An 18,107-nucleotide genomic window follows, 5' to 3' on the forward strand; every position below is an offset into this window, starting at 1 on the left:
CCATATAAATTAAGCAATGTAACTCCAGATATAAATGAGGTTCTAACTTGTAGTTAATTTTGTAAAGTCAACATTTCATTCACAAATTAACAATATTAATGAAAACATGAGAGTTTTTTTTATGTTATAGCAGGCAAACGGGCAAGAGGCTCACCTGATGTGAAGCGATACCGCCGCCCATGGACACTCACATTGCCAGAAGGCTCGCAAGTCCGTTGCCGGCCTTTCAAGAATTGGTACGCTCTTTTCTTGAAGGACCCTAAGTCGAATTGGTACAGAAATACTTCAGTGGGCAGCTGGTTCCACATAGAGGTGGTGCGCGGCAAAAACTGCCTTAGAAAACGCTCAGTTGTGGAACGACGGACGTCGAGGTGATACGGATGGTGTTTTGTATTTTGCCTTGACGTCCGATAATGAAACTCAGCTGCCGGTATTAGACCGAACAACTCTTCTGAACACTCCCCATGGTAAATGCGGTAGAAGATGCAGAGAGACCCAACATCTCTATGCAACGCCAAGTTAATCTATAAATGTAAAAATTAATCCCTATTGCCCTTGGTCACGGCCTCACTCGTGAACGGCTGGACAGATTTCGCAAATTATTTTTTTGTTTTCTTTGTCATTGACAGGTGACGGTTCTTATGAATTTCGCGGCAAATCAGAAAATTTAAGAATTCTTTTGTTAACCAATAATTTTTAGCGCCTTTACAATTCAAACTTTTTTCATCTAACCTTATGGCGTTTGACATAACATTGACAGAATGCGTACTGAAAATATCCACAAGTAAGAAAAATGAATATCGTTTAAAATAAATACTTCGATCGGAGTTATTATATTGATAAAAGATATATAAAATAATTACAGTCGCTAATTGTTTTTGGCATTAATTTTGAAAACCAACAAAGAATATTGTAGATATACAATATTATATTATGATAATACAGCATTAGAATAATAATCACTTTGTTTCTGAAATATTTTTTTAGATAATTATACCACTTTGAAATCAATATTCATAGTTAAGACAGGACAACGTGTGTCGGGTCCGCTAGTTTGAAATAAATAATAAACAAATAGAAAGAGAGTACACACATAATACAATATCGTCATAAACCACTAATCACCATAAATTTACAAAATCCAAAATAAATATTCGTAGCAATAGTTTTTTTTATGACTGACAAGCTTTGAGGTCCTAATCAAGAATCGAAATAATAAGAGGTATATGGATATATTTGTATGGGGTTTCAGTTAGTTTTTATTAAGCAGATTTTCATGACTGTATCTAAGGCAAAATAATATATTCTAAGTTTTAAGTATAGTCCAACATTCGTAACTTCGACTGTGTAACAATAAAACTCGCAGGAAGTTATGTAAATATAAGCGAGTCCTAATAATCATGTTCTCGCGTGATTCATATAATACTTATTAATTTCTCTTTCCCACCCATCTACAGTTATTTTTCATGTAAGAATTTGAATAAAACTTCTCTTATATTAGGGTCGATGCCGGAGATTACGTGTTTAATCTCGAGTAGCACGGTAGCTGCCCTTGGGCGACGTCTCAACCTTTTTCTTTTTTTATTATCACTAACATAAAATGCGATGTTGCTTTTCAAATGTGATCCCTAATTTAAATCGAAACTCCTCATAATTTACCTTTAAAAGGTGTATTATTTATAAAAAAAATATGGAGTTTTGCAATACATATTTTTATGTAATAGCAGGCAAACGGGCAAGAGGCTCACCTGATGTGAAGCGATACCGCCGCCTATGGACACTCACATTGCCAGAAGGCTCGCAAGTGCGTTGCTGGCCTTTCAAGAATATATTTTCATTTATTTGTTATAAAAACACTTAGTTGTTAATATCTTATTACTGAATAAATAAGATTTATCCGACTTTTATCTACGTTTTTTAAATCAGAAAAAGAATAGCTACTTTTTAAAAGTTCTCTTTAAATCAATATAATTGTTTTATTATCACTTAATTAAATCAGGCCATATAGAATATTGAAAATGGCCCATACCAGCCAGTGGCTAACTATGTGTAACAACTATAACATCATCAAATTTTATGTATATAAACTAACAATAGTTTGAAATTAATACAGAAATATTTATCATAATGTTTACATTTATCAATGCATCTGATAACAATATTTACCGCGATCAAACACGTTTAGTATATACTCATATTTACATCGACATTTTCCAATTAAAACGCGACATTACTGCACTCGTCTCAAAAGAAAAAAGGCCTAACAGGTCCCCTCCGCTACATCGCCTCAAAACCGTCTCATTACAGCACAATTAACTCAAAGTAATACGAATGAATCGCGGCTCTCACGGCAAATCGCAAATAAACGCACATTATGTTATCAATAACTGTCGCTATTTTCAATCATTATGCCGTCTCCCTTACGCAAACCTCCAATAATTACATTACTTACATCTCTCTCAGACTCATTAATCTTAAACGGAGCCGGCAGAAAATATCTCTCTATTTCTTTCCCACTGAAATCAGTGGAACGTGACATGTATCCGTCTCTGTCGCACGCTGAGTGACAACTGAAATTGTTTAAAACTTTTCTTTCAAAATCCCCTTTCTGATGACAAGACAAAATTCTAAAAATCTATCTTGAAATTGGCCGGTAAAGGGTCAGCAACTCGGGCGCTTTTTTGTTTCAAAAAAAGAACTACGCGAGAAAGAGAGGTTTCGCTGCGAGGCTTTTTATAGTCGTTGTCCTGATGCGCTCGCGCACGGAAGTATCGGAGCTTTAGTATCGGTCCTTAATCTCATTCCAATAAAAAGCTTACGCATAAATTGACGCGGTTTTGTTAGAATTTAAAATGGTTTTTTCTTATTGTGTGAGGCATAGGTGTTAAATTATGTTGAACACGTGCTTGTTAATTTTATGGTTTAATATGACATTAATTTTGTGAGTTTTTATGAAAAGGTTCGTCCTTATTGAGCCATCATTAAGTCTACATCGTTCGGACTGTGCGGTCGTGATAATTTATTTTTATTTTTGATATTAATTGAAATGAATTGACATTTATGTGGGAATTTTGTTGTTAAGGAATTATAGTGCAGTCAAAATGTTTTTAAGGTAAGTCGATTTATGTGTTAGATTCCGATAAGAAGTATAAGTTAATTATTTAATTACTGGGTTTTTTTTATATTTATAAACTGCTTTAAGCTTTTATCATCGTTAACTTATTAATTAAATTAAGTTTCAAGAAACATTTTCAAACTGTTTTTATGTATATATTTGTTATATTATGGTAATTATTATGGAAAATACAAGACTGAAATATGTTTTTTGAACGTGACAAACGTGCATGCGCATCCCAGTACACTATTTAAGCTACTTTTCAAACAAAAAACAATATTAAGATTTTAAATATCCAATTTAATCGTTAATATTAATTAATAAATGTAATTAACGAATATTTGTAAAAATTTGAGAAGATTTGTAGTGATTGCGTTGCCTATTTCTACCTTACCTACAAACTAACTTGCTTAAAGCAGCGTTAATTAGCTAAAATTTGTATTTTAATCTGCGTTACATCCTTAAGGCATTACATCTAATAACTAATCTAAGATATATATTAACAAATTTGCATTTGTCAAAATTAATAAACCATGTTTTTATAACAATTGTTGAATGTAAAAATTACTGTTCAACACTTTCAGTCTGAACTAAACTAATAAAACTAGTAAACTTTAGTTATTTTAGTGGTATTACTGTAGGTATATTTAAAAATAACAATAAAATTTTCAATAAATATGGAAGTATAATTTATTGTGAATTAAATCTATTCTATTACTTACTTCACAATAAAATAGTTTTTATTGTTTTTTTATTATCGCTAGTAGTAGATTAATAACATAACTACTGTATATATAACTGAAAATACTGTATATATGATTGTTATGATTATACTACTAATAAATAAAGGTATAAGTAAAAATTACCTTCTAAAGCTTTTGTAATATAATTATTTATTTAAATATTTATTCAAATTAAAATTCTCAGGTTCTCGCATTCTCTTAGAAATAATATTGTAGCGCTGAATCAAAAGCAACGTGCAATTAATAATTCAAAGCATATTATAATTACACCGTCGTAAGATACAGTTCTCATAACTTAGGCATAGCTAACATTTTATGCAAATTTTAATTAATATTATTTGCAGTCTTCGACTATTAAATTACTTATTAAGACAACGCTTTTTGACAAATTAAGTTAAAACTTTCGTATTCAAGATTTAATATTGTGAATGCAGTCGGCATACCTACCTACTAGAATTATTTATTTCCTTTTCTATGAGCATCGTACATTATATTTTAATCATAACGAAGGACAATATTACAATGAAATAATGAATAATTATCTAATAGTGGAATGGACAATATTTTCCACTTTAACCAGTAACATACAAAAGCAATTGAAATCTGCCAATAGATATATATCTACCAATTTCAAACAGTCATACCAATTTCGTAATATTTCTATACGTACTAAGAAATAATGATTTCTCTCGACAATGACCCATGATTACTCGATAACACGATAATTCCTGTCAAAGGTACGCGTAGTTTGACATAATGACGACTCGAGTATTTTATCCGCACTCGATCGACGGACAGACAAAATGATATCAGATCTTTGGTCCGATTCGATTTGAATTGAATACTTGAGATTGGTTAGGTCGTTGTTGATCAAGCTAAAATATGAGGGTTTTTCTACTGTCTACGGAGACAGAAAGCTACTCCTACAGTATGCCACTACAGCAAGAAATTTCCTCCTAATCCTAGTAAGTGATGTCTAATAAGATATGCTGTTATTCCTGCGTATCATATCATATTTTTCGACTAAAACCTACTTTACGTATAGGCATAAGTTTTCATTTGCATTCTGCTGCAAATCGATAATATTTTGCTGATTATACTTTTTTTTTGTTACATAGATTCTTTGATTGCAGTAATACTGATAGTATTATCAGAATCAGACAAAAATGACTGTTTCGCCAAAAATAGATTTTAGGACTAAGCGACGGAGACTGTCGTAACAAAAATTAAATATTAGTATTTAATAGATTGAGCATAACAGCTAGTCATTGTTACAACTCTTTGATGAATTCTAGTATAAAAAGATAGCACAAAGCCGTATTATAAATATAATTAAAACAAATGAAGGTTCTAAGATGTCCTGACATGCGCTCAAACTTACACACAATCTTGAAATGTGTTATGTATATACTTATTATATACGTATAATATTTGCGATTAATTGGTGTTGCCATTTAAATAGTGTTAGGCCAAACTCCCAGATTCTAAATCAGGCTTAACTAAAGTGCTAATATTATCGCACATCAATACGATTGAGACATTTAGTTTTATAAATTAAGCCTATATTGACTACATTTTAAAATTATTTTGATCAATCTGAAATCTATTAGGCAAAACTGTGGGCGGAAACTCTTATATAAAATTATTTGTTGAAAAATTAGTTCGTGTATATTTTCGTACAAGGTTGAAAGTTACATAATGTACCGTACATAAAATTGCTACACGTATGCTAAATTGTCACTTATTTCCATTATCAGTTGAAGTTTAGTTTTGTGACGTCATGTTTACTATACCTACATAACTACGCAGTAAATTAACACTCATGGGATATTTTAAAATATACTTTGCAAAGAATGTTTAAATTGTAAACTGATTTTGATATCCTTCAATGTATTTAATTTGACTATTTTTTATTGCGTATCGACGCGTATTGAACTAGAGATTCTGCTGACCAATCACAATGAAACCTGGCGAACAATCGATTCTTTTTTTATTAATCGTTCTATTAACTCGTCATAGTACCAAAACACATAAGTATTCCGACGGCATTTTCCATTGTACAATTATCTCCAGCAACCGTAGATTTAACAGGTTTTATTGACGTTAATCACAATTTAAAGTATGAAATACAAAGGTCGCTTATACATTAGTTTGCATTAGCACTTTCAAATTAATCTAAAACTTCAGTTTATTTTCAAGTTAGAACACATGAAAAAAAACAACAAAACACTTTACAACATACATAAATAGTTAACACAATATAAAATGATTTTAATTTATTTTTGAATAATAATAATCATTTATTTGTCAAGATAGTGGTACAGTGTTTAAATATATTAAGTTTAAAGATAGATCAATTACAAATATAAAAGTATTTGTAATTTATCTATCTTTAATTTTAATTTAATACTATTTATATTTTTTACTAGCTGCCCCCGCGAACTTCGTTTCTCCTTAATGTGGTTTTAGTTAGCCTTAATATCGTGACACGAAAGAATAACTTCACTGTATTATCGTCACTATAATTTGAATTTGATTTAAACTTCGGTCTAAGTAACACGTGGTTGGTTATGCTAACACCAAAAATTAAAAAAGAGTAGAAATAATTGAATGTTACGGTATTTCGTTTACTACAAAATAAATTTAATATTTATACTATAGCCTCTATAGTATAAATACTATACTATAGGCTATATACTTTAGCCTCAATAACACATGTAATCATGATATTGAATTGTAGGTTATATGACACATTTGTCGGTTTACCGTAGCAGTGCCATCTATTGATTACTTACTCAATCCAGTCGAAAAGTATCGACAACTGTTAGAATCTTTTAGAGTTAAAAGTGTGACTGTCAATTAATTATAGACAAATAATTTGCAATAAAATAAAATTGCGACTACAATTAAAGATCTAAGCTATCTCTGAAGTTGGACCAGACTGCTCACGGTGTGCCAATTTAATTTAAAATCGGTTAAGTAGTTTAGGAGCCCATCGCGGACAAACATCGTGACAGGAGATTTATATATATTAAGATATAAATAAATATTGGATACAATTTCTATTTATACGAGGAATTAAATTGCCAATAACATTAGACCTACTGTGACAAGACACTTATGAAATAACACCCACAGGTTATTTTAACAGTAAAAACGATGCTGCTAAGTATTAAAGAATTGGATATATATGCAATCATCATCATATATATATATATATAATTCTTTAAAACTTAAAACAGGAATTCATAACGTCTTGCAGCTACAAAACCTATAAGATCTATAACTCACAACGTAAAACAATATGATACCTAGTGAATAATGATGATAAGTAGATGAAATCTAGATTACAATAGTTACGTTTACTTTATTCCGTTTATACTTATTGACTTGATTTATTTGTATTGTTTATTTATATCTTTTGTAAATTATTATATACCAGTATGTTTTGATAATAACCAGTAGTATACTAAAAACCTTAAGATAAATGCCTAATACTTTCCTGGGAAAGGTCAGTTTTTGCATAAAATTTCAACACGTGCCCAATAAAAAAGGGGAAATTGTATCGTAAGAATTTACACGGTGTAATGTGGCCCGTGAAAGCCTCACGTTGTCATGGTTATAACTATGCTAGGAATGCCAGCTTTTTGCCCCAACACTGATCGCCAGTAAATGATTTACATTTTACTTGAATATTTTTGAGTTTCTCGCTTCGAGACTGTAAAGAGTATCTGTGTAATATAACTTTATTGCACTGTACATAATTTATTTATTATTTTTATAAAATTAAACATTTATATATTATCGTGCTATATATAAAGTATCAAAAACTCATTAGCAAAACTTTATCTTGATGTTAATATTTGTCAATATATCAAATATTACTATGAAAGGTTTTAGTTTGGCAAACGACCACCAGAGGCGCTGAATTTTTATAACAAATATTTGACGCAGTTCAACTCCTAGTAGAGGTAAGATGCGCCAGCTAAGACACCTAGAAGAAAAAGAAGACCAATTTCCAAAGCAATTGAAAGATTAAGTAACGTTGGTAATACCCCGACGATAATTAATTTGTAATGAATCTAAACATAACAGTCTATACCATCAAACACTACAATAACAATCAAATAAACTTAACGGCCTACCACTTCCCACAATCACATCAAAAAAAGGTAATCGTTAAAGCCGTAAAAAGGAACCCCAAGTGAGATGAAACAGCGGCTCGTGTTAGGGACATCCGTAATTTATAAAGTTTTTTCGAAGAGTTATTGTATTCTAATTTGTATATGATATTATTTAAAGTGACTTGTTTGTACGGAATACTATAAATACAGCTGTTATTTATATTGTTTGCAATCAAGGAAAGTCTGTCATTTTAAAGATTAACTATTCTATGCAGAATCTAAGACTAATGCGTTTTTTATGCAGGGTCGTATAGCCGTAATTTTATGAATCATGTTTCTTTATACGCAATTAGGTTTATAGTTTATATCTTACTAAGTTTATACGGATTAGCCTTCTGTACCTAGCATACGTCGTCCATTAAGGCGTATTGATTTTAGCACTACATTTTCTTGTATAAAATTTTTTCTTTATTAAATATATACAAAATTAAAGAAACAAAAATTGTTATTCTAGATAGCTTAACTACAAGAAAAAAATACAATTTAATCATTCTTTTGACGTTTGTATTTTGTTAATATACGCCTGTTCGTAAAACAAATAAAATGTTTGATCAAATATTCCAATCACAATATAATTACTTTCATCTCACAACCTATTAATATTAATTAAATTATACATTGATTTACAATGAAATAAACCTCATAATTTGTATTCAATATCATGATATAGGAAAAGAAATTGAACGCATTCAGAATGAGCTCTCGGAAGAATTTGCATAACAATATGGATATTATAATATAGGCGTAAAGCAATAAATTTACACACGGTTTCCGTCGACCCGCGACAGTTTACAATATAGAAAGTTGTTCAAGTTAAGCGTTAGTTAAAATGGATAGTTTTCAACGGCCAATGTCCAATTTTAAGTTACGTCCAATTTCAAAAACCTAAAGGAAGAGTTTTTTTGTTTCTATTAATAATAATGACTTTGAAAGAGTCTTTTGTATATTTCATTGCAATCAAGCCTGATTTCTGAGGTATGCGCTACAAGTATTAAAGTACAAAATCATTTACGCTCGTTTAAAATTCGGCTTTTAGCTAGAAATCCAAGGATGAATTAATATTCATATAACAGTGTCTTGTTAATTTTCTTGAATACGTAAACCTCTTTAACCACTGAGAGTCGTATAAACTGTGTTATTAAAATGGTTGTAATGTTTGCAAGTATGTTAATACATTTCTACAGAACGAGCCGACAAACGGACACCTGTCCGACCGGAATATCCGCACATTGTTTACAAATAAATCTTTTTTATCAATGGGATTTCCTTAAGAATTAAAACGATTCCTAAACAGTAATTTATTAAACTTTTTCACGATTTCCGTCGGTATCTAATATCATTCCTGTATTCTCAATTCCCTTTCGTATCTCATGTCACGTAGTAAACACGACAAATTAAATTTTGATTAATCTCTCAGCATCAAGCACCGAGATGTTACTTTAATATTGACCCTAAGTTTCCTTTTTATTTAATCATTTTTATGTTACTGTATTTCTTCCAACGAAGTATTAATTAATAAATATATACCAATTAATTGAACAACTTTGACGTTCAAATTCAATAAACATCCAAATTTAGAATATTATAGTAGGTACACCATAATATTCAGAAGTAGATAATCATGTAATCACGTGTATATCGTACAACTTTTAAAAAGGGTCTTCCAATTGATCCCTAGTTCTGTGAATTGTTGGTAGGTAAAAAGTAATTGAATATTTAGTATGGATCTTGTTTTAGATTCGAGCCTACAAAATCCACAAAGGGTGCAAGTAAAATGCGTCGTGATCTCATCAACGCAGAGATATCCAACCTTCGAGATCTACTACCCCTTCCACCCTCCACCAGACAGAGATTGTCGCAATTGCAGCTGATGGCTCTGGTCTGCGTGTATGTAAGGAAAATGAATTATTTTCAACAAGGTAAATTGACCTTTTTTAACCTAGCGGCTTAAGCGTGCGAACCTCAGCCCTAAGGTCGTAAGATCGAACCCGGCTGTACATCATTGGATTTTCTGTCTTTGTACCCATTTATCACTCGCTGGTACGATGAAAGAAAACAACATAAGGAATCCGACATATCTTAGACCCCAAAAGTCGACTGTCGTGTGTCAGGCACACAAGGCTGATCACAAAGAAATTACAATGAAAACGAAACACATTCAGTAATCTAAGACCTACTTTATAACTTCTAAATAACTTCATAACTTAATTCTCTAGTATAATATCCGTGCTTATAACATAGCAGATGTATGTTAGAGCCATAATAATTAAACCGCATTTATATTGATATCAGAGAGAATGTCAAAATAGATAAATAAATCCATCTAAGGTAAAATTTTGTTCGTTTGACTTCCACTATCCCATTTCTCAGATACGCAATATGAAATATGATTCGTTTTTCGTAGATAATTTTGTGATATTAGTATTTAAACTATTGTATCGTAAACTATTGTCAAAAATAATCGAATGTGTCTTTATTTAAAAAAAACGCTCATATATGTATTACAAAAAAATGTGGTAAAAATATAGTTAAACTATTACGATACTAAAAACTTTCATATATATTTTCCAAATTTTCCCATGCCCCACACGATTGTCGAAACTCATCACGTTCATATCCTAAATCTTGTCTCATGTTTTCAAAACGTCTCCAAAACTTTTTGTTTCACCTTCAGTCACGAAAAGGCATATTAAGACGTTTAAAAAACATTTAGTTCACTATCTTATCTCTGGTTGCTATAACTTCACCCATAATTCCGTCTTTCTTTCTGTTTTAGTGTTCAAGAGTCACGACTTTACCTATCAGTATCAAGAACAAAGTACACCCACACCTAATATTGGATTTTCAAAGGTATGTTTCAGTAGGGACGAAGCGAAGATGTTTTGTCGCATTAAATAATTTATATTATCAAATTCAAGTTTAACAATATACCTACCCAGTCCTTATTACATGGATTTGGAGCAATTATTTGCCAATAAAATAAAAAAAAAATATATGAATGTGTCCGTCAGAGTTAACATAAAATGACAATCAACTTATTACTATAATTGTAACTAATAAATATATATGTTATTGAAATTGTTACATACGCTATACTAAATGTACATTTAAAATTTAATTAAGTTTGTTATTCATATGTTTGTTACTGCTCCTTAAACTCTAATTTAGGATTCTATTTATTTTTCAAGTTCGATCTTATGTGGGTTGAATGTACTTTTATAAAATAAAATATCCAATTAACTTGGAAATAAAAGATAAAGATTGATGATAAGTAATTTTAATATCAACGATGTATTGGAAGTCATCCTTAGCATCACGTTTACTTTTGTCCGTGAAAAATACTAATACTTACAATGTCTTTCAGGCAATGAACGGTTTTATGATGATGATGACACAGAATGGAAAATTGTTGTACATATCGGAAAATGCAGCTGAATACTTAGGACATTCTATGGTTTGTTATTTGCAGATTATTATTTTGCAATCCACTTAAGTTTACCCTCTTATTCTCTTAAATGTTTGTTTTGATAACAGCAAAAATATTTGTTTAAAAACTGAATAAGGCTTTAGTAAAAAAGTTAAACTAATTAAGTTTTTATTGATAGTAATATGATTTATCCTAATGCTAACTAATGATATTGTGTGGGCCTGGGTATCCGGAAGCTATATCCAGGATGCTCCTTTCCCTCGGTGAAATAATATGCGCTGGTTCGGCTGTCACATGTCAGAATAATAAAGAAAGGAATTCAATAATCGATAAGATTTAAACTAGCACGGTGGCGTATCTCACTCCAAACACTGGATCCTTCAATGATAAATCAAAAAAAAGTAAATGCTATACGGTATGCAGTATATATTTAGTGCGCACGCGACAGCGGTTACATGCTAGCTCCCTTCCGCCATTACACCGGGACACCACCTACCAATTGGTGTGTCAAAGTTAAATCGACAAATGTCATCCTTCTTTGATTGACACCGATTTAGCGCGAACAGATATAAATATAACTCATGATTATTTGACCATTTAACAGTTCCCGATTCTGATTAGCATCTGCTCAAAGATTTCTTTTTTTAGGAAGACTTACTAATACACGGAGATAGCGTATATGATATAATAGATAGACAAGATCATCAGATGGTTCAATTAGAGCTAAATAGAGGAAGTAACGGAGAGACTGAAAATATACCAAAGAATAGACATTTCTTCTGTAGAATGAATGTATCGAGAAACGCTAGGAGACAAATGAGATTTGGTGACCAAAAAGTAAGTAGTGTAAGATCTGACTGACTGTTATTTTATGTACCTTAATTAACTTCCAATAATATAACTCTTATTGTTCTTAATGAGTATATATCCATAGTCCGGCTTTCTACAATACAATCGAATACAAATATTTTGTTAAACAAAAATATATTTTAGGTAGTTCTAGTTCGAGGGCACTACGTATCATACCTACCGCTATGCAGTCGCAACGAGCCCGTGTTCCTAGCATCGTGCACGCCGCTTGCGATGCCGGAGACGCGCGAATGCGTAGTCCACGGCGCCACAAACGTCTTCACCACTGTGCACGCCATGGACATGAAGATACTGCATATCGATACCAAGTAAGCTATACCCACCAAAAATAACGTCAATTTATTATCAAAATATTAGTGTGTTATTTGATTGTATTGTTTGTATCTTTAGCTAGATATGGTAATTAGCTATTTGTGTCCTAAAATTAAATAAACAGCTTTCAAATTAAAGTTACCACTTTATTTATAAATTATTAAATAAAATGGTAACTTGTGTTCCTTATATAATATTAAGTGGTGTATTTTATTTCAGTGGCGAGTGGTACTTAGGATGGAATAAATCGGAACTAATAGATGTATCGTGGTACCAAATACTACATTGGGATAGTTTACGAGAAGCCCAAGCCAAACATAAATTAAGTAAGTTTCTATACAATATATGTATCAAGTTCTTTGAATGTCTTAGTTTTGTGTGTTGACCATGTGTTCTACTGTTTACGCGAACACCTTATCTAGAGTAATTTTCATATAAGACATAAAGGTTAAAATATTAAAATGTGTTGCAGTTACACAATCGGAACAAGATAAATGTTGTATATTACTAGTGAGGCTGCAACAGAGATCTGGCGAGTTCCTATGGATACACATGGTTTTACAAGTCAAGGAAGCCACGGACGCACCTAGACAATTCATCGTTGCTACTAATCAAGTATTAAGGTAATATAACTGTTACTCTATATATATGTCATATATTCATATAATTATATCTATATATTTCTGGTGTCTTTAAAAAAACGTGCAATACATAAATGATTATATAAATATTTAGTCTAGTCAATAAAAAACAGTATACAGACGCAGACCTTTCCACTTATTTATAACATCCATCTAATTACACTATTTTAACTAAAGTTCTGTCTTATTGATAAAGGCAAAATACTACTTTAGTCAAAACCTGTTTAGGTTTAAACAGTGAAACGTTTTTAGTTTTTATAAGTAATGGGGTTCGTTAAATTATGTAGACAATCCTATTAAAAACTATATGATTTTGATTTATGTATTATAAACTTGACATAATGTTATTTAATATATAAACTCTACTTATATAGCCAACGTTACAATGTTGTTCCTCAAATGTATTTCTTTTTGAGAGCTAATTTAGGATCGATAACAGAAATATACGATACAACGAAAATGTATAGGCAAAACCATGACACCATAATACATACAACTATGACGTCATATACAACATAACAATATAAAAAACACATTATTACGTTTCATAATAATTTTACTTCTGCAGCGAAGAAGAAGCCTCAATAATGGTGGCCAACTCCTGGATATACCAATACTACGGCTACCAGCACCAGCCTTGTGGGCTGGACCCGCGTTGTCAAAAATTCTTCCGACGGGAACAATTCCAAGAACCCTATCAAGAATACCAATATGTGGAAAACACGGAGTTGGAATATGGTTATATGCCTTATGTTCAAAAACCAGAAGAGTATGTGTGCGAACGGATGTTTACTGATAGAGGACCCGTGGATTACTCTACGCATTCACCGCAATCTACTCTAAGTGAAGAAAGGTAAGAATAAATTCATCCTTAGACTTTAGTATAAGTTTAAATACTTCTGTTAAAAGGCAATTTAGGTCAATTTATGATCATTTTTAATAGTTTTAACGCGAGTCCATAGTATCTGATGCATTTATAACTAGAAACTATTTTACTTGCCCGTAGAAAATATAGGCTAAAGGCTATATTATGACTAAAGGTTTTTTTGCAATAAACACGTTTGTACTGAAAAATAAGACTCTTAAAAAACCGGGAACGCAGTCGCACGCCTTCTGCCATTGTAAAATTCTATGGGCGCGGTATTACATAACATCAGGTTGGGTGCGTTTCTCCTGTCTTATAGAAGAAATAATAAGTAGACATTATTAGAATATTTCTTATTCTTAAAAGTACATTCATATGTCTGGACGTCCGTCGCACTTCATACTTTGACACCTTAATTACCATATTTATTGGCTTAACTCCGCACGTCATAAATCTCATTCACGCTTTTATACAAATAAAAATTGTTTTACAATTTATGAATGATTGCGTTTAGTTTACATGTAGAGTTATTATTTTTACTGTTTAAAAATTAATAAATTGTTATTCGTATACGAAATTTTGTTTTTTAAATTGTCTTCGCGAAATTCTATATATAAATCGTGTTTGTAACCTAACTCCTCTGAAACCGTTTGACCGATTTTTATGGTATTTGTGTATATTCAGTACATCTAAGAATATATCGTCAACTATTTTGCGTACCGTTAAGTAATATTGGGAGCACATACGACACAACAAAATAGATTAATTGGCATTAGGTTTTAATTTTGAACCTACCACTAACTCCGATTATTCATAGCGACATTATTACATTGTAAATTAAAAGATATTGTTACATTGTAAATTGTTTATTAAACAGTTTCAAAACTTGCTAAAATTACATTCACAATAGGCTAAATAATATTTTTATTATCAAACTTTCACGTGTAATATTGTTTTAGGTCACCGAATCACTACGAGGTGTCGCCTGAAGCAATGACTATGTACCCGTATACATATGCCGGCAAGAGAGAATATGAACAGTTCTCATCTGTAACTTACCCACAAGAACCCTGTACCAGCATTTGTATGGATGGTTAGTAATATTTAAATTTGTCTGTTGTTAGATGCGCTAGAAGAAAATCCATTGGTGCACAGCTGGAAAATGGCTAAAACCACTGGGCCAACGTTGCTACTAGAAAAGCGCTTTATGGAAATGAAATATCATTTTCAGTCATTATTTATTATTCATTATTATTATCTCTCCACTTTGAAAATACGAATCTTCAGACATATTAAAATATTATCTTACAAACAGATCAGATAGTTAGAGGCAGATATACCTAGAATAACATCTTTCACTATTTCAGGTACGGAATATCCCTCAGCAAAGCGAATGCGTCTAACAAACCTTGGGGTTTCGATGGAACCCGCAGATGGCATGGAGCGATGGAACCCAAGTCCTCCATGGTCAGATAACCTCAAAATGACAGACTATACACAAAGGTTTTCGTATAATATACTTCCAATGCCCACAGAAAGAGTTATGGTTACTTAATTAAGTCTATTTTATGTTTGACATTACCAATTCATTTGATCTGTTATGAAATTTTAAATACAAAGTACTATCAACAAACCAATACAGAGAAATCAATTTAAAACACTGATTTGTTATTGGATATTTTTGTTGTAATTAATTTCTCGGTTTCTTTATACAATTACCAGTCGTATTGACAACAAGTCTGAAAGGTTTTTAATTCCATTTGAGGTTAGAACAATTTATATTATCCACTTATAGTTTAACCTTTCATTTCATACATTAACTTGTATAAGGACATCAATATTGTATGGTAAACAGAACAAATTAAAGTTGTAATTATATGATACTCTTGTTACTCACAAGTTACTTTTTGCTGGCTGTCATAAAAAATGCAGTACTCAATACCTATAAAGTACTGTATTTTTTATACAATTAATCATTTTTCAATCGTTTAATTACAAGTCTGTTTTTGATATTAAATCTTTTCTTGGATGACTGGTATATTTAATTGTGTTTGTTGATAATACTTATGTATGCGTTTGTGACTTAACGAGTCAAAATATAAGGGTTAAGCAAGAGGGGTATATTAGGTTACAAAGAATAAGTTATGTATTTATTTATTTTAATATTTTCAGTATTGTTATGTTAATCTATTTGTCAGTATAGTTAAAATAAGTTTTTGAAGTAGCTAATTGTCAATTGTAATTGATTCCGTCCAAATTATAGTTGATTCCAAAGTAATAGTTTATAATGTATTGTACCGTCCAATTTGTAAATTATTATAGTTTATATGTAAATATTGCATTTAAATATTTTAAGTTATGAGCAATAAATTTTTTTAATATTATAATATATTTTATTTAATACAATTTTTTTATTTAAAGGGGCAATTATAATTACCCCCTTATTTTACCGTATCAGTCAACATTATCAAAAGATAAGCATATCATTTGAAAACCCGTAAACGAATATAAGTTTTACATATTTTATTTTAATGAGACATAAGCCATAGGTTGTATTAGAGCTATGGGACGCTATGAGTCCTAACTTACAAAACGGTGTTGTAAATTCTAAATATAAATTATTATAATTTGTCTGTGGCCATTTTCCAGAGGGATACATCTGTAAAATCATGTCCAACATTCAATTTATAGAGCAGACTAACTCTTCCCTTCCCGACGGTAATGTACAATTGTCACTCACGGAAAATGAGTTGATCCACTGTTCTACTGGAAACAAATTCAACACACCATACGTCAAAATTGCAAATACATGCTGAACAGTTTCCGCTTACCTTTTCCCACATACATTTTCATGATTTACAAATCCCTGTTATAATTAGTATTAAGTACACTATCCCTTATGCAATTACATAAGTAACACGAATTAGTTTAAATACGATAATTTACATTAGCAATCCGATATCAAACTCTTTAATAGGATGTAAATGGTCAAGGACCATTCCTAGAATACCGCCAAGGTTGTTTTAAGTTATACTAGCCGTAGGTATCTATGGGTCACTTTATAATGGTGGCGCTACAAAAGTCAAATGAACAAAAGCTTACCCCGCTACGCGTAGTCCAAGTATCAAAGTGGGTTTCAATTTTAAAATGTAATTTTAATCTGTGATGATGTTTTTAAAAAATGGAGGGAAACTAGCCGATAGACTACAGATTTATCACTTTTCAAGTTATACTTTTGGCGCGTTAGGGAACATGATGAAAGTATTTTTTACGACGAGCACACACCGTCACAAAAAACATACACCGTGAAAGTAGCTACAGTCAAAATTGTATTATGTGATATTTATTTACCTTTTTCTACAAACATAGAATAATTTTTATCTTGTTACGCCAAATAAGTAAAACTTCTAACGCGTGTAAATAAGTATACACATGTTTTTTTATTTTTCATTTTAAAATTTTCGTCATTACAGCCCGCCATATTCATTCAAGAATTAATATTACATTTTTTTCTCAGTGATATACATATGTCATGAACGTTATCTTTGTCATATAATCTAAAACCTAAAATGTCTCATTTTTAGGTTAGGATTTACACTCTTGTTCCTTGCACCACAAAAGCTCCTACTAAACAGTGATGCATTGTTATTGCAAGCCTGTCTGTATGACTGCGAGTATGATGAATTATTGATGTCTACAATACTACGTGATCCATATGCAACCCTGGATTATGTGGACTACCTTCTGATGTGACGTTCAAAAACTAATCGATTTGGATAAAACAATACAATGACGCAATCAAGAACTAATCACACATACGCGAAACTCCAACTGCGTAGCTTTTTATAATTAAAATTAAATATAGTTTTAATACGATTTTAAGTCTATTATACATTTTTAGGTGTTAGCGTAAACAAGAACTTTTCTACTAAATTTCACTTTTTCCGTTT

At 31.2% G+C, this 18,107-nt stretch overlaps 1 protein-coding gene across 2 annotated transcripts; it reads left to right on the forward strand.

Annotated features, from left to right (window-relative positions):
* The first annotated feature begins 2,762 nt into the window (after positions 1-2,762).
* On the forward strand, positions 2,763-16,454 carry LOC123715128 (neuronal PAS domain-containing protein 4-like). 2 transcript variants are annotated; one of them, XM_045669981.1, is made up of 11 exons: positions 2,763-3,112; positions 9,780-9,961; positions 10,819-10,892; positions 11,407-11,496; positions 12,118-12,306; positions 12,463-12,647; positions 12,871-12,977; positions 13,124-13,274; positions 13,861-14,145; positions 15,117-15,250; positions 15,525-16,454. In XM_045669981.1, exons 1-11 carry the CDS (start codon positions 3,102-3,104, stop codon positions 15,710-15,712), a joined length of 1,596 nt encoding a protein of 531 aa, XP_045525937.1. In that variant the 5' UTR covers positions 2,763-3,101; the 3' UTR covers positions 15,713-16,454. The 2 variants fall into 2 exon arrangements, with proteins under 2 accessions (XP_045525937.1, XP_045525946.1); XM_045669990.1 differs by lacking the exon at positions 9,780-9,961.
* Positions 16,455-18,107: the final 1,653 nt, after the last annotated feature.

This window comes from Pieris brassicae, chromosome 1 (assembly GCF_905147105.1).
Source record: "Pieris brassicae chromosome 1, ilPieBrab1.1, whole genome shotgun sequence".
Lineage (NCBI taxonomy): Eukaryota > Metazoa > Arthropoda > Insecta > Lepidoptera > Pieridae > Pieris > Pieris brassicae.